The 19,602-nt window shown below is 45.6% G+C and overlaps 8 protein-coding genes across 8 annotated transcripts, besides 4 other annotated features; 5 read left to right on the forward strand and 3 right to left on the reverse strand.

The window, feature by feature from the left end:
- Positions 1-833: 833 nt before the first annotated feature.
- On the reverse strand, positions 834-3,355 carry TSTA_024880 (DNA helicase, putative; the record flags this gene model as incomplete). Its single annotated transcript, XM_002479555.1, has 4 exons — positions 834-1,143; positions 1,187-1,247; positions 1,305-2,785; positions 2,841-3,355. 4 exons carry the CDS (start codon positions 3,353-3,355, stop codon positions 1,059-1,061), a joined length of 2,142 nt encoding a protein of 713 aa, XP_002479600.1. The 3' UTR covers positions 834-1,058.
- A 1,047-nt stretch (positions 3,356-4,402) lies between these two features.
- Positions 4,403-5,827, reverse strand: TSTA_024890 (DNA repair protein Ntg1, putative; the record flags this gene model as incomplete). Its single annotated transcript, XM_002479556.1, has 2 exons — positions 4,403-4,471; positions 4,550-5,827. The coding sequence occupies 2 exons, from the start codon at positions 5,825-5,827 to the stop codon at positions 4,403-4,405; spliced, it is 1,347 nt and encodes a 448-aa protein (XP_002479601.1).
- Positions 4,555-4,631: a sequence feature (CT-rich).
- A 294-nt stretch (positions 5,828-6,121) lies between the features above and the next one.
- TSTA_024900 (ubiquitin conjugating enzyme (UbcJ), putative) lies at positions 6,122-6,734 on the forward strand (the record flags this gene model as incomplete). The annotated part of the gene is made up of 2 exons (XM_002479557.1): positions 6,122-6,330; positions 6,385-6,734. Exons 1-2 carry the CDS (start codon positions 6,171-6,173, stop codon positions 6,732-6,734), a joined length of 510 nt encoding a protein of 169 aa, XP_002479602.1. The 5' UTR covers positions 6,122-6,170.
- Positions 6,735-7,096: 362 nt separating this feature from the next.
- TSTA_024910 (uncharacterized protein) lies at positions 7,097-8,220 on the forward strand (the record flags this gene model as incomplete). Its single annotated transcript, XM_002479558.1, has 3 exons — positions 7,097-7,238; positions 7,288-7,815; positions 7,985-8,220. The coding sequence occupies 3 exons, from the start codon at positions 7,097-7,099 to the stop codon at positions 8,218-8,220; spliced, it is 906 nt and encodes a 301-aa protein (XP_002479603.1).
- Positions 8,002-8,024: a microsatellite.
- Positions 8,023-8,104: a microsatellite.
- Positions 8,221-9,416: 1,196 nt separating the features above from the next.
- Positions 9,417-10,129, forward strand: TSTA_024920 (benzodiazepine receptor family protein). Its single transcript, XM_002479559.1, has 2 exons — positions 9,417-9,561; positions 9,609-10,129. Exons 1-2 carry the CDS (start codon positions 9,444-9,446, stop codon positions 10,067-10,069), a joined length of 579 nt encoding a protein of 192 aa, XP_002479604.1. The 5' UTR covers positions 9,417-9,443; the 3' UTR covers positions 10,070-10,129.
- Positions 10,130-11,104: 975 nt separating this feature from the next.
- On the forward strand, positions 11,105-12,873 carry TSTA_024930 (chitinase, putative). Its single transcript, XM_002479560.1, has 6 exons — positions 11,105-11,339; positions 11,395-11,775; positions 11,824-11,883; positions 11,930-12,088; positions 12,138-12,584; positions 12,638-12,873. The coding sequence occupies exons 1-6, from the start codon at positions 11,211-11,213 to the stop codon at positions 12,737-12,739; spliced, it is 1,278 nt and encodes a 425-aa protein (XP_002479605.1). The 5' UTR covers positions 11,105-11,210; the 3' UTR covers positions 12,740-12,873.
- Positions 12,874-13,051: 178 nt separating this feature from the next.
- On the reverse strand, positions 13,052-17,028 carry TSTA_024940 (F-box domain protein; the record flags this gene model as incomplete). The annotated part of the gene is made up of 3 exons (XM_002479561.1): positions 13,052-14,423; positions 14,979-15,249; positions 15,439-17,028. 3 exons carry the CDS (start codon positions 17,026-17,028, stop codon positions 13,093-13,095), a joined length of 3,192 nt encoding a protein of 1,063 aa, XP_002479606.1. The 3' UTR covers positions 13,052-13,092.
- Positions 15,499-16,956: a mobile genetic element.
- A 697-nt stretch (positions 17,029-17,725) lies between the features above and the next one.
- Positions 17,726-19,485, forward strand: TSTA_024950 (L-fucose-proton symporter, putative; the record flags this gene model as incomplete). The annotated part of the gene is made up of 6 exons (XM_002479562.1): positions 17,726-17,821; positions 18,267-18,310; positions 18,362-18,783; positions 18,834-19,033; positions 19,088-19,220; positions 19,262-19,485. The coding sequence occupies 6 exons, from the start codon at positions 17,726-17,728 to the stop codon at positions 19,483-19,485; spliced, it is 1,119 nt and encodes a 372-aa protein (XP_002479607.1).
- Positions 19,486-19,602: the final 117 nt, after the last annotated feature.

The following is a 19,602-nucleotide window of genomic DNA, read 5'->3' on the forward strand; positions in this document are numbered from 1 at the left end:
CTCTTGTGTTTGACACTGTCATAAGCAAACGGCGTAGTCTGACTTTAAATATCAAACTGTTCATCGGATCAAAATAATGATATAGATCAGTAACCAGGGGTTATCTTTAGGTCCATGATGTCAGGGGGGCGCGTGTACGGTGTGATCTTGGAAACCATCACGAATGTTACAAAATTACCCGATTCGGTAATTCTCGGTTTTTCGTTTGATGCTTGAAGCTTGAAAGCAGCCCGTATTAAACAGTCATATACCCGGTTACTCTAATATAAACACATACATACGTTGGCAGAGACTATTTTCTAAGTGAAAGATTTACGGTGAGAGCTATTACCTTCTGATTCACAAAGCAGGCTTGATCACATGATCCACCAAACCCTGGAGAAAGACAAACATATCATTGATATGGTACGTATACAACATCTTTGAATAATGGTCGCATATGCGATCTGGAACTGATTTGATCTTGGGTCTACTACTACCTCATTGGCGTCATCCCTGAGGCTGAACTGCCACATGGACACTACTGTATTGTGTTCGGGAGGGTGAGCCGACTACGGTCATGCGATCAGTAGGGTCAACTTGTACTTATTCAATCGTAGTATGACCACTGGATACTGAACAAAGATATCTGTAATTTGACTTCTAAAAACGTGGAAACTATAGCTCGTACAGTACCTATGGCATTCTATGGCAAGCTTGGAATCTGTACAGAGTACTCCAGTTCGGGAATTTAGGGCTAATTTCAATGACAGGGATCCCGCCCGTACACTGCAAACCAACAGAGCTGATCGATTTATTAACAATTTATCACTCCTTGATAATCTCTTTTCGCATTTTTCACATATTTACAATCACCAGTGCGTCGGCTCTGAAATCGGCTCTATTACTTGTCTGAACTGTATGTGTGCCCATAAATATTCAAAACTAGATCTCGACTAGGCAGTGCTGCTACCGAGCGTCGTCGTAGCCTCTTGTCGTAGCCTCTTGTCGTAGCATCAACTTCTCGATGGCTCATGTATAACGATGACATGAGTAGGAAGATATATATTACAGACACACTAAAACAGCTCGCTTACATCGGGATATTGCAGGTCCGCATGTTCCTCCAGGAACCCAATCCAGTTCTTCAAGAATTTACTACCCCTAGAAGATCGTTAGATTGCACAAAACGAGTTGTATAACTTACTTGCTAATGGTCTCGGAGTCCCCGCAAACACAAAGATGTCTCTTAGGGCGTGTCATGGCGACTGTACCATACATAGTCAGTCATTTTTTCTCTTTCAGAAAATAGAAACCCATCTCACCATTTAGTCTTCGCTTCTCGCCCAAAAAGCCCACTTCGTGTTTCTCATTACTGCGTACCAAGCTAACAACAATGGCCTCTTTTTCACGTCCTTGAAAACCATCCACACTCCCAATTTCTATACCAGGATACTTCTCCCTCAAGCATTGCGCAATTAGCGCAACCTGTGCATTGTACGGGGTGATAACTGCGATATCTTCAGGCCGAACACCTGCATCAATCAAGCCTTCGACGTGTCGAATAGCTACTCTGGCCTCCATTTCGTTGCTTTTACTCTCGCTGAGCAGGCCTCCTTTTATCGTCGCATCTTCATCTTCGGCTTTCTCTGGGAAGTCGCCTCCTTGCGTGTCTATGAAGACTAGAGGTTCTTTTGTATCGTCGGTATCTTCGACGCCGTAGGGGAGATCTTTTAATAAACGATCTTTAACCGAGTCTGCTGCAATGAGTTTCCCTTCGTACATCTCGTTGGACGGGAATTGCATAATCTTCTCGTGCATCCGGTATTGCGTGGTAAGCATGCGCTTGATAGATGGTCCATGAAGAGCAAGTAATCGGTCAAACATGGTTTGCCCAAGGGAAACACCTTGGAGTGAATCTAGTGAAGAGCTTTTCTCTGCTTCCTTTACTTTTGTCTTGCTCGTTTTCTTCGAGCTGTCTATGTTTGACGATTTTATTGTTGGTGGTAACTGTAAATGGTCGCCTGCAAGTACTGCCCGCGACGCTGTCAATAGTGGGATCCAGCACTGTGCTTCCAATGCCTGACTGGCTTCGTCGATAATGACGACGTCGAATTTCTGGTTTTTGAGTCGATGGCCGCCAGCACCATGCAGCGTAGCTAGAACCACTTTACTCCCTGTCACGAGATCCTCAACACACTTCGATTCCCTTTCTCGGAACTCTTTTCGTAACTCTTTCAAATCTCCATATATTTCTCTTCTTTCCCGTCCATTCCTTGTCTTGCGAATACTGGCTTGTTTTTCATCAATTTCCTTTCGTACATCCCGCACAATCTCGGCTGCTTCCGATGTTTGAGTAAGTACTTCCAGCGAGTGATCTAGTACCGAGGATAAAAGTCGAGCCGGGTGTCCTACTCTTACGATAGGCACTCTGTGAGGTGCAAGCCGCTCAACGATATTGTCGACAGAGACATTGGAAGGTCCGCAAACGAGAATCCGCATGTTCCGACGAATCATTTGTAAAATAAGTTCAATCAATGTATGCGTCTTTCCAGTTCCGGGAGGGCCATGTATTAACGCAATCTCTTTTGATGCAAGCGCGAATCGAATAGCTTCCTTCTGTGAATGGTTTAGGGTCGGGTCAATGAATTCTATAGCGCCGATTGCGTCGTAATCGGGCGAGGATGGTGTTGTATGGCCGAAAAGAACTCGCATGAAATACGTATGTTCCGACTCGGGCATCTTCTCCATCTTCTCCATTGTCTGGTTCAGTCTTCTATGCGTGACATCGTTCGCTAGTTTGACTCTATAGCGCAAGTCAGTAACAGTAACAGCCCCATACCTAGAGAAGATATACATGCAACCAGAGTTTCTTTCCCCACAGATCATCAACGGCTTCCTCTGCCCTCGCATTCGCTCCACCACCAGTTTGGCCAAAGGCCACCGACAACGCTTTGTCAGATGCCTTAATCACCACGCCTTCTGCTCCATTCGCTTTATTTCCTTCAGCTTCCTTGCCTTCTCTACCAGACTTCCTTCCAGCGGATATCTCGAGTACGCGAACAACATCTCCAACTCTGATACCATGTGCTCCAAATCGCGCTCTTCCGTCAGTGTCCTCTGTCGATTCGGTAGCAAATGCGGCGTCCGCCCCGAATTCACCGACTATCCTCCCACCCATGCCCGTTCGCCATTGCTCCAGTACGAGTCCAGTCAATGCATATCCGGTCGCTTGTAAGGTACGCCGAGTCGAGGGGGATACAGTGTTTGTTGAGCTAGTCGCGAGCGCAGAGGACAGTTTCTCGGCTTCGTGTTCCTTTTGTAATAGTTTCCGTTGGGCAGCTGCGAAGAGGGGTATTTGGACGGAAGTAGTCATTATTTAGATGTGATGAATGAAGTTGCGAGCATAGCTGAAGACATTGACGTTGGGAATAATTTTGGAGAGTTCCCCCGCACGTTGAAGACATCATCCCCGCAATCACGGCCTTGTTGCCTAAGGCAGCCTACACCTACAGGTCTATAAGAATACGAGCCAATCAGACAATCTCGTCGTCTTGCAAAAAGAGGATGTTCTTCAATCAGCAATTGTATATGCTAGGAAACTAAACCAACTTGTCTCAGAAATAACGTAAATGCAAGATAGATCATTTCACCCTCTGATACCATTTAGGTCTCTCTCCTTCAAACTCGTAGAATAACGATAGTATCTCCGCAGTATAACTGGGACCGACGAGATGGTCCCAAGTCTGGTCAATCGTTAGGTCCAGTGAAGCGAATCGGAATCCCTTTCGTAGATATCGCACTAGAAATTTGTAGAATTCCAAATCGGCCTCACCAGCAGTGTACTGTCTGGAAGGTATAAGATGAAGGTAGTGAACGAGTCCCATGTGCCTAGTAGGAAAAGCAGTCGACAAGTCTCCTCTGAACTGGTGAAATTGACACAGTAATTTGATAGGTCGCTGGGTTACGTGTATAGCGTATCGGTAAGAGAGCGGTATGGCATGAACAGATGACTCCTGTGTAACGAAATATCTTCTTCCACAATTTCAACGGAAGGTCAAGGCACGAGACGTTCTCGTTGTGATCGTCGCTTGTCTCATCTCTGACGACCAGATCTGCCCAATCGTGATAGGACAGGACTTTCAGCCATGTGATAGCTGCCAGACGTATTCCTCCTGGACTTCTAAAATTGAATATGGAAATTTTTGATTTGGGCAGACAAGAAAATTTATAATTTTTATATGTAGATGTCCATGTTACGTGATAACCTGTGCGGTCAACTCGCAGCTTGATCTACTTACATGACATAACACGACTTCATCAGGGATTTCTCAATAAGAAAGTAAGGGTTCCGGAAATTCCTTCCCAATGAAAAATAAGACGAGACACCCTGAGATCAGAGCCACATGCGATATGTCAATCATCAACTGGGAGTTACGGATTTGGCGAGGATGGCAGTCTCCGGCCTGAATAGGTCATCACGATAGGATACCTAATTTCAATATTTGCATTCAAAGTAAATATATACTGAAAGACTATCTCAAATTAACTACAGAGCCTCAATCTTCACCTTAGCCTCCTCCTTCACCTTGGCCTTTTCTTTCACCTTGCCCTCCTCTTTCACCTCGACCTCCTCCCTCACCTCCCTCTTCATCTTAACCGCCAACCCTTTAACCTCACTCTTGCACAGCCCCGTACCTGCAAGCTCACATTCACCACATCTCCTCCCAACAGGAAGACAAACCGTCTGTCCCAATCCCACCAACAACTTATTGATTTCATGCCATTTGTCCCTAGGAAGCCACGACTGTAGAGCAATACGAGTTTCCTCGGGGGTTTTGGTAGTATGCCATCCCCACAAATTTGTGATGCGATGGACATGAACGTCCACACCAATACCTTCGTGTTTACCCCATGCAGCACTCATGCAAAGATAGGCCATTTTGGGACCCACGCCCGGTAGAGCCATTAATTCCACGGGTGTGGAGGGGATATCGGAGTTGTATTGATCGCGTAGAATGTTGGCCACCTGTTTGATGTATTTTGTTTTGTTGTTGTGGAAGCCGACGGTACGGATTAGTTCGTTTAGTCGTTCTGGTGAGACTGCGAGCATATTTTGTACTGTCAGAGTGCTATCTTTCTTTTCGTGGTTGAATTTGATGCCATCTTTGTCGTCATCGTCTTCTTCCTTTTTGATTAATGGTTTTGTTTCGTTTGTTGACCCTCCGCCCTGCGCAAGTTCTGTATGTAATCGCTGCATAGCAACGGCGGTCACTGTATCTTTCGTTTGAGAAGACAACATGAGCGCGACAAGAGTTTGGAATCGTTGATCTTTAGGTGGTGATGAGCGCCAGTGAAGTTCTGCGCAACCCATGGTATCTACAGGCGCAGTAGGATTTTCCGCTCTCATTTTCTTAACGATGTTATACATCGTTTCCCAATTCGAGGGCGGCTGCATTTCGATAGAGCCATCTTCTCGTTTGATTCTCTTTGCTGGTTGTCGTCGCTGTTTAGAGCTGGCACTACGGGGCGTAGTGATTTGGGTTTCGGCTTTGATAGTGACTTCTTGCTTAACCAGTCTGCTGGTGGAGACTGTGCTGATAGTTGTAGACGGAGTATCCACATTGCGTCTGCGTCTTTTTGCAGGACGTTCTAATAGATCTTCAATATCTTCTGTTTTTACAGATGAAAGGGAAGAATCATCGCTCAGCTCTGGAGCTGCTTGATTCTCGGAATACGAGAAATCGCGCAAGGAAGATGCAGCCAGAGAGCTGCGTGTTCTGCGTCTCGGAGGCGACAATGCTTGGACCATTTTAGCCGTTTCCCGCGACACACGTGACGTCCTCATTTTGAAGTGATGTGTATGCCCTAAGTTTTGGGGACGATGAAGTGAAGAAGTTCCGAGTTTTTCGAACGAAAACCCCTGGTGACGCCATGTGACTTCTGAAAGTGACTTAGCGCGACACGGGGAACAGACCCACTCGAGCTTGTTATTCAGCCTCGGCCTGTTCTTTATCCTCTGTTTCTTCAGCTTACCATGCTATCTACACCTTTGTAGCATATTGCATTTCTCTCTCTTACCTAACCATACACGCGCGATTGCAAGATTACTCACTTAAGGCCGATAGTTCATTTCATCGAGACTACCGCCACATTCCAGTCCTCAGACCAGACTCCTTCACGTTCGCGACATGGCGTCAGCACGATCCACAACGACTCGTCTGTTAAAAGAGTTACAAGATTATAGCAGCAATCCCAACGAAGCCTTACTTCATCTCGGACCAATCAATGACGAAGACTTGTTTCACTGGGAGGCGGTTTTAAAAGGTGTTAACGGGACACCTTACGAAGGTACCGCCTACACTTCCTTCATTTTCAAATAGAATGAAACTAACTCGAGAAAAGGCGGCCTCTGGCAACTCCACATCGAAATCCCAACCAACTACCCCCTCTCACCACCTACCATCCGCTTCAAAACGCGCATCTCCCATCCAAACATCTCCTTCACAACGGGCGAGATTTGCCTCACATTATTGACGACAGAACACTGGAGTCCGGTGTATACAATCTCCACTACATTATCGGCTATTCATCAGTTATTGACAGATCCGAGACCGGACTCGCCATTGAATGTGGATGTAGCGGCGTTGTTGAGAGAAGGGGATATTGCGGGGTGGGAGAGTATTGTGCGGTATTGGACGGAGGAGGAGAGGTGGCAGGGTCCGTCGGGGAATGTGAAGCCAGCTGCTAGATGATGACTACTACCCGGATAGGGTTGGACGTAATACGGTGGTTGCAGAGTCGTATCTTGACTCTCTCATGACGGAATACGAAATTTAGCTATATATATATATATATCCCCTTTTCAGTACTTGATATATACTTCATTACATGTTTGTACAGAATGCCATATAATCTATTTATTCAATTTCCCGTCCTTGCTCTATGTACCTAGGTGATGTATCGACTGTATAAGGAATGGTATTATCTGACGACCGCCAATATGAGATCATCCATTAAGGAAAGACATTAGTTATAAAGACATTAGCTCGTGTAAGGATCGTAAGATGCGAGAGTCGCTGAAGAACATTGAGCTGAAATCAGGAAAGAGCTAGATATGAACGCCGATAAAAATGCAAACCCAAGCGGTGACCCTCATCCGTGTATTGAGGGTGGAAAGGGAGAAAAAAGGTCAAAGGGAAGCGGCAAATGCAGCCACACCAGCAAGCATAGCATACATTACAACGCCTACACGATGTGTAGGAGAAGCAGCAGCGTTTGTTTGCAGATGAGCAGTTCCGGATGCAGTGGCTGTTGGGTTACTGGCCGCTTCGGCTGCTGAGCCTGTTGCAACGACGACTGTGGTGGCGGTCACGGTGCTCAAGCTGCCGTTGGGAAGGGTGGTGGTGTGCTTGTATGTCGTTGTAAATGAGGTTGACCTAGTGGATGTGCTTGTCGCAGATGAGAATGTCGTTGACGGTGCGGATGTGACGGAAGAAGTGGATGAAGTAGTTGTTGAGGTTGAGGTTGAGGTTGATGAGGATGAGGATGAGGATGAGGATGAGGATGAGGATGAGGATGAGGATGAAAGAGGCGCTGAAGTTGGCGCTGCTGTTGATGTTGCCGAGGTCTCAGATGGAACTGAGGTTGCTGAGGGAGCAGTCGAGGTGGGTGGGACGCTGGTAGGTGGCAATGAAGTTGAGGTTGAGGTGGTAGTCACAGTAGGTAGAAGAGATGTTGAAGTTCCGGTGCTAGGTAATGCTGTTGTTGGTGGTTCAGATGTTGTTGGAGGATCTGACGTAGTTACCGCAGTTGTGGGAGGATCTACAGAAGTCGGTGCGATGGATGTAGGAGCAACAGTTGTAGTAGCTGCAGGAGGGGAAGTAAAGCTGGAATTTCCATCTTGACGCTTCACCAAGAAGGCACCATCGATGGCAAGCACATTGGCAGCCAGGAGAGGGAGGATGAAGATGAGTCTCATGTTGGCTTGACTGGATGAGTATAGATGACACGATAAGAGAGGATGATGATGATGATGATGATGAAGAGGAAGAAGAAGAGGAGGAGGAGGAGGAAGAAGAGGAAGAAGAGGAAGAGGAAGAGGAAGAAGAAGAGAAAAGAAAAATAGAAATAGTTGATAAGTTGAAAGCTGATGCGATTGCACGGGAAGCCGAACCGGATTTGAGGTGGGCCTGGTCCACCTTCTACTGTCGACTTGAAGGTGCTGACATGATCGATTAGCTTAGCATATTATTGCTGATGATAACTTGTTCAAGTACGCCGTTGTCAATCGGATAAAACGTCCTCTGTTTGTCCAGTGATTCATGAGACTGATGTCTAACTCAGAGTCGCACAGCCATGGTTCACCTCGGATAGCCCCGTCCACGACCTGGAAAAACATCAACAAATCGTGAGACCTCAACGTCATGACCTGAGACATTTCTTCTCCACCCACGCTGAGCCACTAGCATCGCGATAAAAATAAATGCTGCGATCGAGATTCCATTTCAGCCGTTCACCTCGGCGCTCTCGGCCAATATTCTCTCTGCTTACAGGAAAATCATGCAAGAATAACACAGATCAACGGAGTGGCGCGGAACTGTTAGGGTTATATGCCAGGCTTATATATCAGGGTTAGGGTAATATCGTTTATAGGGTTAGGGCTGTGTGATCTACGCTGAGGTCAGATAGCGAATCCACTAACTGAAGAGGTGAATGTCCATGCTGCCATTAAAGTCTCAGCGCATCGTGCATGTTCGAAATCCAACATAAGCGTTAAAACCACATGGGTAGTAGGAATAGATACCTCATCCTAGGTATATCTTGTGTGCGTGTCCCTCCAACGTTGATCAGAACGGGCTGAAGCGAGGCGGTATGACTGTTACCTCGGGAATTGACTTGAACTTCAGGAGACCGGTGTTCTACGGGTATGGGTGAGAAAGAACCTCTTCAATGGGTACAGGTATAGATGGGACTTACCTATACCACGTGTAATAACTGTTGTATATTCACAACTTCTGCATTTCCATGCATCCAGTACAGTATTCACACTGGATGGCACATTCTTTCTGTATACTGTAGTCAGATAATAGATTAGATATTATCTATATGGCTTCTGTTTAATCCCATGTGGCCTAGACTACATGGACTATCTAGGAGGTATGGTCTCCTAGGTTGAGAACTTTCACTGGGTGTGCAGGATCAGAAAGTGATTAGATTTATGGTAAAGAGATCCATGTATAAATATTGTCCATGGAAGAAAGTATGTACAAGTATGTACACGTAGTCGATGAGAAGATCTAACCTTAGGGTTAGGGCGTCGATCTACAGATCCTTTTGCGATAAGGTTGGCTGTTTGACGTCAGTGACAGCTCTCCGCAATCACCTAAGCTAGAGCTTTATCTCAAGAGCTTCTCTCTTTTATTCTTCTCCCGTTCGGTTACACAACTAGACAAGCACGCAAAATGGCTTCAAATCTGTGGCATTACCTCTCTCTGCCCACCGCAGTCTTTACCTCTCCGGTCGCTGCGATCCTGACTCCAGTGGCTGCCGGTGCACTGGTCGGATACACGACAACTTCGGGTAAGTATTCCATCGCCCTGGAGAATAGATATGCTGACTCGTCACAGTCGGCAACACCCAATCCATATACAAAGCTCTACGCCAGCCACCTCTCTATCCACCCGGCTGGGTCTTTGGTCCTGTCTGGACTATGCTCTACAGCGCAATGGGATACGCTAGCTACCGCGCCACCGTCGCCGGTCTCGCGTCGCCGTCCTCCACGATTCGCGAACTAGCGTACACCTCTCAGACACTCTACACCATCCAGCTCGCCACGAATCTCGTCTGGATGCCCCTCTTTTTCGGAATGCGCAAACCCCTCGCTGCCTTTGTTGATATTCTCGTCGTCGCGGGCACGGTGTTGGGTTTAGCGAATAACTATCGCAAGATTGAAGGCGTTTCATTTTGGTTGTTGATGCCGTACTTGGGATGGTTGGGCTTCGCGTCGTATTTGAATTTCGGGGTGGGATATTTGAATGATTGGGATATTTCAGATGAGAAGATCGGTCGCGCGAAGAAGAGTAATTAGTTATGTAACTAGCAGTCTGTACTTGTTGCAAGATTATTATAAACTCACATGCTAGAGTAGACTCGTTCTCAGTCATCTGACTTTCCTCTTCTTTTCCTGACTGCATCTCTTTCTTTTATTCTCCCACGTAAACATTCAGATCACACTGTCTGATGAGTGATATCACTTCAATTACTCGTTGTTACACGTCCAATCAGCAGGCTCCCAAACAAGTCAAGCCAGGGAACATTCTATGGAAATTGATTCGAGGCATATCATCCCGTGCATCGATCTCGTGGTTTCAGGTCACTAAGAAGACGACGTGACGGCCGTTCCATGTCACACGGTCTACTCAACATGTACCACGATGCCTATTTGCGAAAGGAGACGCGGCGATCAAGCTACACCAGAAAGATCTCGCGTTTGAGTTTGAGATTTATGGTTCAAAGACTACCCATAATTCGAGGTACTCCAACTCATATGAGGACAAGGGCTGTTTGCGGGGATGTCCGGTTTTGCGGTAATTAGGGCTACAGTCGGGAATTTCAGCTGGTTCATGCCTCTTTGTACAGCAATTCCAACCACCACTGAAAATTCCTCTCATTAAATGGCAATTTCCGTAAGACTGGGGCGTACTCCAGTTAAATTATACTTTGGCAGGCTACCGATAGTCTACATTCTTGCACTACCAATCAGGTCGCTCACCAGATATTTGGAATTCTGTTTGAAATTCTGTTTGAAATGCTTAGGTCCATTCTCAACAAAGACATTGAAAGAAAGCTTCTATATGACAAGAAAAAGCCGTGTGAATACAGTGTTCACCCTCCTCATTGTTGAGTAAACTGCTACCTCACCCCTCCCTGGGCGTAGTAGTATTGCAATCTTAACAAATACAAACATGTGGAGATTTGGTGAAGCATTCCATATGGCCAGGTCTAGACAGCTCAAACAAAAAAAAGCATACTAGTTAGTATATGCCCCTCTAACTAGCATTCAAATGCCATGTTATATAAACCTCCACAATGCCCGTTGATCTGGCAGATCCTTTCTTTATTCACTCTTTTCTTTTTTGGTGTTGTCCTTCTTTAAACAGTGCAGTCTTGATTCTTCAAAGAATTGTTGGAGGCCTGTGAATTCCTTGAGCTGTCAATATTGCCTCACAATGCCGATCTTCACAAAGATCCTTCTAGCCCTTGTTGGCTTCCTGTCATTAGCCAAGGCTTCCCCAGTCTCTTTGGATATGGAGAAACGTGATGGCTCATATCGATCTGTAGCATACTATGTGGACTGGGTGAGTACATGCATACAATCAATGACTGGTCCATGACCGGTACTAAGATGAATAGGCTATCTATGGTCGAAACTTCCACCCTCAGAACTTGACTTCTATGCTGCCGTCTCTTACACACATCCTTTACTCATTTGCCAATATCCACCCTGATACTGGCGAGGTTTATCTCTCAGACACATATGCAGATATTCAGAAGCACTACTCCGCCGACTCATGGAATGACAGTGGAAACGATGTCTATGGTTGCATCAAGCAGTTATACCTCTTGAAGAAGGTAAATCGAAACCTAAAAGTTTTACTATCTATTGGTGGTTGGACATACTCAGCCAACTTTGTCGGTGCTACTGGTTCAGAGGCAAATCGTGCCAACTTTGTGAAATCTGCTGTTGGGTTTGTGCGAGATCTTGGGCTGGACGGTATTGATATTGATTGGGAGGTTAGTAGATTTGATCGAACCGGGCTGAACCTAGCTGATGATCTCTAGTATCCCAACAACAGCGCTGAAGCAGACAATTTTGTGGCTCTTCTCAAGGAACTTCGTGCTGTAAGAGATTCGACGGAGACGTCATAGACAGTGCTGACTCATATAGAGCTTGGACAATTATGCTGCTGAGAACAGCCCAGGTTATCATTATCTGATCAGTGCATCTGTTCCTGCAGGGCCTTCCAACTATGAGAAGTTACACATCCGTGATATGAACCAGTATTTGGACATGTGGAACCTCATGGCATACGACTACAGCGGATCTGCATGTTATTCCAGTCTTACTTGCCAAATAAACATACTAACATGATTAGTGGGATGAAATCGCGGGTATGGACGCCAATTTGTATACATCGTCTGCGTATCTTAACTCGACCCCATACAACACGGACCAAGCTATCATATATTACATTGGCAATGGAGCGACTCCAAGCAACATCAACTTGGGGATTCCCCTTTATGGACGATCATTCACAAACACAGATGGACCGGGTAAACCCTTCTCTGGCGTGGGAGATGGTTCATGGGAGAATGGCCTGTGGGACTACAAGGCTCTTCCCCAGGAAGGCGCAAAGTTGTATCAGGATGACTCTTCGGTGTCTGCGTGGAGCTATGACAGCTCGCAGCGGCTGATGATTAGTTATGACACGCCTGACATTGTCAAGGCCAAGGCAGATTATATCAAGTCCAAGGGCCTCGGTGGGGGGATGTACTGGGAGAGCAGCGGTGATAAGACTGGGTCGGAGAGCTTGGTTAACACTGTAAGTGACGCGGCGACCTTTTCGGATCTGTAATGGGACTGACGTAGTATCAGCTTGTGAACGCCCTTGGAGGCACTGATGCATTGCAGCATGTCGATAATGAGCTCAACTACCCTGCTTCTGTGTATGATAACATGAGGAATGGGATGGATTAGATGTGGAACACCAAACTTATCGTTGGGTATCATGTCTAAGGTCTCTTCTTTTCTTTCAATGGTTGCTTACTTGTATGATATTTGCCCAACAAAGGAGAATATTCATTGTCTTGTACAATTTTTCTGATTCCCTATGCAACAATTCCCTGCCTGAATATGTCCCTAGATTGATGAGAATAGCCACTAGAACGACATTGGTAAGACCGCCCCAATCATATTTCTCAATCCAAACTTCTCGTGTAGATGGGGAGGACTCGGAACGAACAGATACGGAAACAGATTCCTATGTCCTCATGAAAGAAGGATCTTTGTGACTCCAATAAAATCGATTAATATTGACCGTTAAGAACAGGCTAAAAATATCTGACACATGTAGGGAATGGCTGGGAGAAATGGGAGTGTGACATAAACCAGCGCGAGGTAGGGATATACCGCCACAGATCGCTGTGCAGCCATTCAATTTCCCTTCTGGTCCGCCTGGGATGCTTCTCACACCAAGATTCTCGGGTTTTCCTCTCCTCGACGCTTAACTTCTCATTCTCCACCATGCCAAAATACTTTTCACACCAAAATTCGCGGTTCGACCACTGCTTTTGCACCAATTGTTCAGATTGAAGACCAAAACGGGGCTTCAGCTGTGAACCTGGTGGCATAAAATAGAACCATTGTAGATCCTCGCGGCGTGGTTTGGGTGCTAAATTCTTAACGCGGTCATAGATATCTCCCATTTTGGAATCACTCGCAATTGAAATCCAATCGTATGGAAAGCCGCCGGCGCTTCTCTTAAAACAGACCAAAGTTTCTTCACTGGGTAGAGCCCATTGCTGGAAGTGCATACGACGCCATGACGCCTCTGGCCTCGTGAATCGTTCCGGATTGTCTCTGAGCACGGGGATGTATGCGACATGCTCTCTGCCGTCTCTGGTTCTTGGATTGAAGTAGCTGGATGCAGTAAACCACTCGATAAAGACTTCCTGTAGAAGAGGATTGAAGACATTTGTCGGTCGATCTGGTTGACACAAGCCAATCTCGCTATGCTTTCTACCAATTGGCGTTGGGCGAAAACAGAGAGCTTGCTGTAATCTAGGCGACGACTCTATCACCCCTTTCCATTGCCTACAGACACATTGGCAGTGGAGGAGATCAAGCATAGGAAGGTCAAGTAGGATCTCTTCCAGTAGTTCGGGCGTCTGTAATACCTTGTTTTCTTGTCGATCGTCACTAGGCAGTTCTGTCTCGCTTTGAAAATCTGCGAACAAAGATTGAACGGCTGTAGCTGCATCTCTCCCCATAGACTCAATCAGATCAGGGAGTACCTTCCAGGCAAGCTCCATTCGGACTTTGAGTTGTTTCATATGTTCTTCGGCCGCTGTTGCTCGCGCCTCTGCCACACTAATACTTTTTATGACTTGCCCCAGAACTGGTTCCAGTGCTAGATTAGAGCACGATACACTGGATGTTTCTCGCAAACGATCCCCCGCAAACTCAGTTGTAAGGTAAACCCATTCCCAAATAGTGGTGTCTTGCTTCGATTCCATAACTTCCATCAATAATGGGAATAAGCCAAGAGGGGTCCATTGTCCCGTATCTACTCTGTGGAAAAGGAGGGCGAGCTGGCCACTAAGTGAGCCATGGCTAGTTCGAGAAGGGAGGATACGTGCTGCTGGCACCAATTGCAGTGAGGCTATTAAATCAAGCACTATCTCCCTTAAAGTTGATATTTCTTTTCCTTTGTTACTAACACATCAAATTAATGTTATAAGGATATGGGAAGCACCTTCGTCATTGCTGAACAGCTTTGATCTGTGGGAGATATGTGATGTGAAAGTCTCCCAATACGTTTGAGTTCTATGGCGAAAATCAAGGAGGTCTATTCCAATTGGGCTCTCGTCAGATATTGCAATTTCAATAGAGGAGAGCATTACGGGCATATGGTGTGTTCAATACCGCCTGGCTCTCACTCATTAGTATGAGGAGGATATCGCACTATCAACAACAAATGAGTGAAGGTCTGCGGGTTCGGAATATTGTTTACAGTGCTTCACCGCCTCGTGCACGACACCACCTCATGCATGGTTTTCGCGACATGCCATGTAAAATATTTCGAAGCTTTACAACACCACATAACAATAAAATATAATTAATTTTGCAGTTTATTAGTAAATAAGATATAGCTAATCTAACAGTGTAAATTTTATCTAGCGATAGCGTGCAGGAAGCCGAATCTGCCGCCCCCTACGATTCGTAGCAATAACCTCATCAATAACCTCCTCGTCGACGTCACTACTCTGTTTGCGCTTTAATTTCCTTGAATTTGGGTTCGTTTGACTCATAGGGAAATTTGGCGTAGCTAGGATACCTTTTTGAAGCTGCAAATCAGCTTGCTTGGCTAGTTTTTCCTCGAGTTTTTGGCCTTGTTTTTCGGCAGCTTCTTGCACGCGTTCTTCTCGCTTTTGTTGACGGATTTGAGCCTGTCGGAACGTGAATATCAAACCTAGCGCGTTTCGGCACTGAATATCAGTTAGTCTAACGCGGCACGTGCGTGCCGCGTATATATGTAGTTAGCTACTCCCCGTCCCCCTTACTCTTGGGGGGCAGTCATCAATATCAGGAATTCTATACCATATTGATCAGGCTCGTCAGCTCGTCGGAATAGCTGTTCTACGTGACTAGTGCTAGCGACCTAGACGTAGATAAACCGACAGAGCCCTTTCTTGCTTTTCTTTCTCTTTAGCTTCCTTTGCAAGCTGTTGTTGAAGCTTTTTTTCTTCTTTCTTAGCTCTTTCCTGCTTGGCTTGATCCTCTTTTTGTTGTTGTAGTTCTCGGGCCTGCTGAATCTTTGAAGGGCTAAAAAATATCGCACCACCTTCATTTTCATTAGGTAAACCTAATAATAATGGCTTTTTCCTAATCCGGCGCCTCTTTTCATTCAACAGAGCCTTTTCTGCGCTTGCAAGTTGCAATCTAAGTAGTATAACCTCTGTAGTAAGCTCCATAACTGTATTACTTAGCATTTTGAAGTCTCTGCTAGGATTTTTGCCTCCAATCTTTCTAAGAAGTTTGCGAATATCCCTCCACTCTTCAGGCAAAAGAATTGAAGCTGTAGAACCAGCTGAGGATGGCCGGCTTTCAGATTTCTGATTAAAACGCTGTAAAACCACCTCCAGATTGAAAGGAACCAAACCTGTGCTTTTGAAGCCAGAGTTGATATTTTTCTTAGTAAAAGAGATCTCCCAACTCGCCCAAAAAAGTCGAAAAAAGTCGCGTTTAGTAAGACGGCTTATCCCTTGAGTTTCTTCAAGAAACTTATATAAAGCCTTGGTGTAATTGGTGGCAAGAGGTGCAAATAAGCCGACGTCAAGAGGCTGTAAAGTATGCGTTGCATGCGCAGGAAATATTGCCAATAAGATTCTATTTTTTTCACAATATTCAATAAATCTCATATTGACGTGAGAATTGTGACCATCAAGAATCAGTAGGCGCCATCCCCGGCTTGCTTGAGATCTTGTTTCTTTCTCAAAAACTTCCTCCAACCAATGATAACCAATCTCACTATTTGTCCATCCTGTTTCAGAAGCTGCAAAGTAGCATTTTTGCATAGTAAGATCTTGAAACCAGGAATCCTGTAGATTATTGGATTTGGCCATATAGATTAAAGCTGGAGAGATAACAGTTCCATCTGCGCAAATACAAGCAATTGTAGTAATCCACTCCCTATTCCCATCTTGAAGAAATTGCTTGAACTTCTTTTCATATAATCGCCGAGAAAAGACTCTTTTTTGACTTGTCATAATCCCAATCGCAAAGCCCTTTTCATCCATATTGTAAATTTGATTTGGCTGAAGATTATACTGCTCAATCTTGCGACTTATAAGCTCAAAATAGAGAGCATAACTCCAGGCGCAATCTGCTCTTTTTCGGTTGCGGTCAATGCCTGTAGAATAGCGAGAAACCAACGCATTTGGATGCTTGTTTAACCAGCGAGAAGCCCAGTTCTTTCCAGGATTTCTACCAGTTATCTCATGCGCAAAATTTGCAATCATATAGGGCGTAGGTGGCAGGCCTTTTTCGCAGAGGATTTCTATCCATTGTATAAGCTTTTTGGATTGGTGGTCGTTGAGTAATCGTTGATTATCGTAATGTGCTTCTTTCGAGCCCGTAACGCCTCGGTATCTTCTCGAGAGCGTAGTCCGATCAACACCATACATTTTTGCAACTAAAGTGAAATTAATCGGTTTGTCTTCTCCCAAGAAATTCAAATAATTAACTGCATTCTCGATTGCACCCATTTTGACTGATTTATCGCGCTTTGAGATCCGTGTTGTTTTTCGCGTTTTGACGCGGTACCGTGCACGAGGCGGTGAAGCACTGTATCTGTACAAACTGTCTTCTCTTGCTGCACCCAGGAGAGGGTGATGGGTATCTTGATAAACATCATGTGTATGGAGTGCTGCAGCGAATTAGATGGTTATCCTACTACATTTGACCTGTAATGTACGGGAGTTCCCACTGCTACTTAGTCAGATATTTGCAAATAAAGGGATTGTTATATGGTAGGGGGGTTACTTTCTTCTAAAATTAAAAGACCAAAAGCATGTTTTGGTCTTTGTTATGTAGGTATTCAAACTATCTCTGAACTCCTTTTTATTTCTATTTGTTGTATGGCATCCGGTATTCGGGTCATTCTCTTCCGGGATACGCACATACCATGTTTCCTACGTATATGGGAGATAATTATCTACTCTTGTTGCTTTCAAGAAACGAAGAGGCCGAGTTAAGTATCCCTAGGGAAATGAGTAGAAAGTGCTCCAGCCGACTAGATAGTTACCTACTACTATGTAGTGCGCATGCAATAGACTCAACCCTAGGGTATTTCCCCGCAATTTACAGGTTTATTTAAACGTAGATTGTTCCCATCCATGGATCCTAGCAAGAATTCCCCGAATAGATTCACCAACAGTCAGGAATTGATACCATCGGCTCAACATGACCATCTGGAATCGCAAAATCACCGTTAGTGATGAAGCAGTCACTTCGGCTGTTCATCTCACATTGAGACAATCCTTGTACCGAATCTATTGGGTACATACTCCCTTCCACATTCAATCGTTCAGATCAACTAATTCGGATCATCAGTGACGATTCTGTTCTTCCTCTGACCTCCTCGACACTCTAAATTCCCACCCCAATCTACCCTTAATATCTCGGCGGGTATGGCCAGTTGTCTTCAAGCGTCGTATTTTGGGGCGTATTTCCTGTGTCCGTTGACTGTTTCCGTGTGGATATTGAGGAAGTATGGGTTTCGGGTTACGTTTATGACTGGTTGGTCTTCTCCCCTATTGACGGAGTGGAAATATCAGCAAGACTGTTCATAGCTGATGTGAATTTGGCTGGACTGTCGGTTCTTACGATCGGATGTCTTCTGTTTTGGCCGTCTGGCGTCAAGAGATCTTTTGGTGGATTTTGTGGGAGTATGTTTGTATGTAGTCAGCCTTTCGCGCTGCATCGACAGACTAACAATGTCTAGGTTGTCGGCGCTGGTTTGTCGACGTTGGAAACTGCCGCACAGCCGTAAGAAACGTCTACATCGTGCAAGCGAACCATAACTGATTATTGCTATAGATTCCTTGCCCTTTGCGGTCCGCCACGATATAGTGAAATTCGTCTCAACCTTGGCCAAGGTGTCCAAGGAGTCGGCATCTTCGTCGCTCCTCTTCTTGCCTCGCGCGTCTTCTTCGCTCATACCGTCAACACCGATCAGGGTCTCAAAAACGTGCAATGGACCTATCTCGGCGTTGCTTGCTTCGTTGCTCTCTTGATCATTCTTTTCTTCCTTGCGCCCTTTCCCGAAATCACAGATGCTGATCAACAGGCTCTTGAAGGCGCGATAACGGATTCAGCGGATGATGTGCAGCCGCTTCGTAAACAATATACTTTATTCTTGGGGGTAATGAGTCAGTTCTGTTATGTTGGTGCGCAGGTCGCTATTGCGGGTTATCATATCAATTTTGCGGAAGAGGCTGGTCGGTCTGCTTCTGATGCTTGTAAGTTCCCTCCATCTCTCCTCCAAGAACCCAGACTGAGAATGACCTAGCGGATCTTCTCACCGTTGCCCAAGGGCTGTACGCATTCAATCGTTTCCTGGCTAGTTTCTTAATGATGTTCAAACCATTCAAACCCCGATACATGCTCTTCGTGTATCTTCTTGGGTGTATCGTTTTCAGCATTTCAGCCATGAACACTTCTGGCAATACATCCATTGCTCTTTGCATCATTGTGTTCTGCTTTGAATCAGTAAGTCTTTTTTCTTTAAAGATGGAACTGTGGAAACAAACTGACTCAATACAGTGCTGCTTCGCTACCATCTTCTCCATGAGTCTTCGTGGCTTGGGTCGCCACACCAAGCGGGGAGGCTCATACCTGGTGGCTGCCATTTCAGGAGGCATGGTCTTCCCACCCATGATGGCCGCTGTTATCGTAAGTTTCCAATGTCTGCTACTGTCCACGCTAATTCCCTCTCAGGACCGACGAAACGCGCATATCGCAATGGCCATCCCTATGTCCTCGCATGGATCTTCCCCATTTACGTCAACCTGTATAAGCGCGAGATCATGGACACCCATCGTAACACCGAAGTCAATGTTACTCACACACGTGCCAGCGAGAAGAAAATTGAGTTGGAGAGGGCTCGTGAGAATGAGCCTGAGGTCACTAATATCGAGAATGTCGAGGGGAAGCGTGCCTAAATGTTTCCCACTTGTTTACGTCTGATCTCCAGAGTGTATTGTGTTTTTTGTTGTCCGGGTAGCGAACAGAATATATGTAATGAATTTTCGGAGACAAAGGCACTTGGCAGTACTGTT

The sequence above is a fragment of the Talaromyces stipitatus genome, genomic scaffold (genome assembly GCF_000003125.1).
Source record: "Talaromyces stipitatus ATCC 10500 scf_1105507295541 genomic scaffold, whole genome shotgun sequence".
NCBI classification, from domain to species: domain Eukaryota; kingdom Fungi; phylum Ascomycota; class Eurotiomycetes; order Eurotiales; family Trichocomaceae; genus Talaromyces; species Talaromyces stipitatus.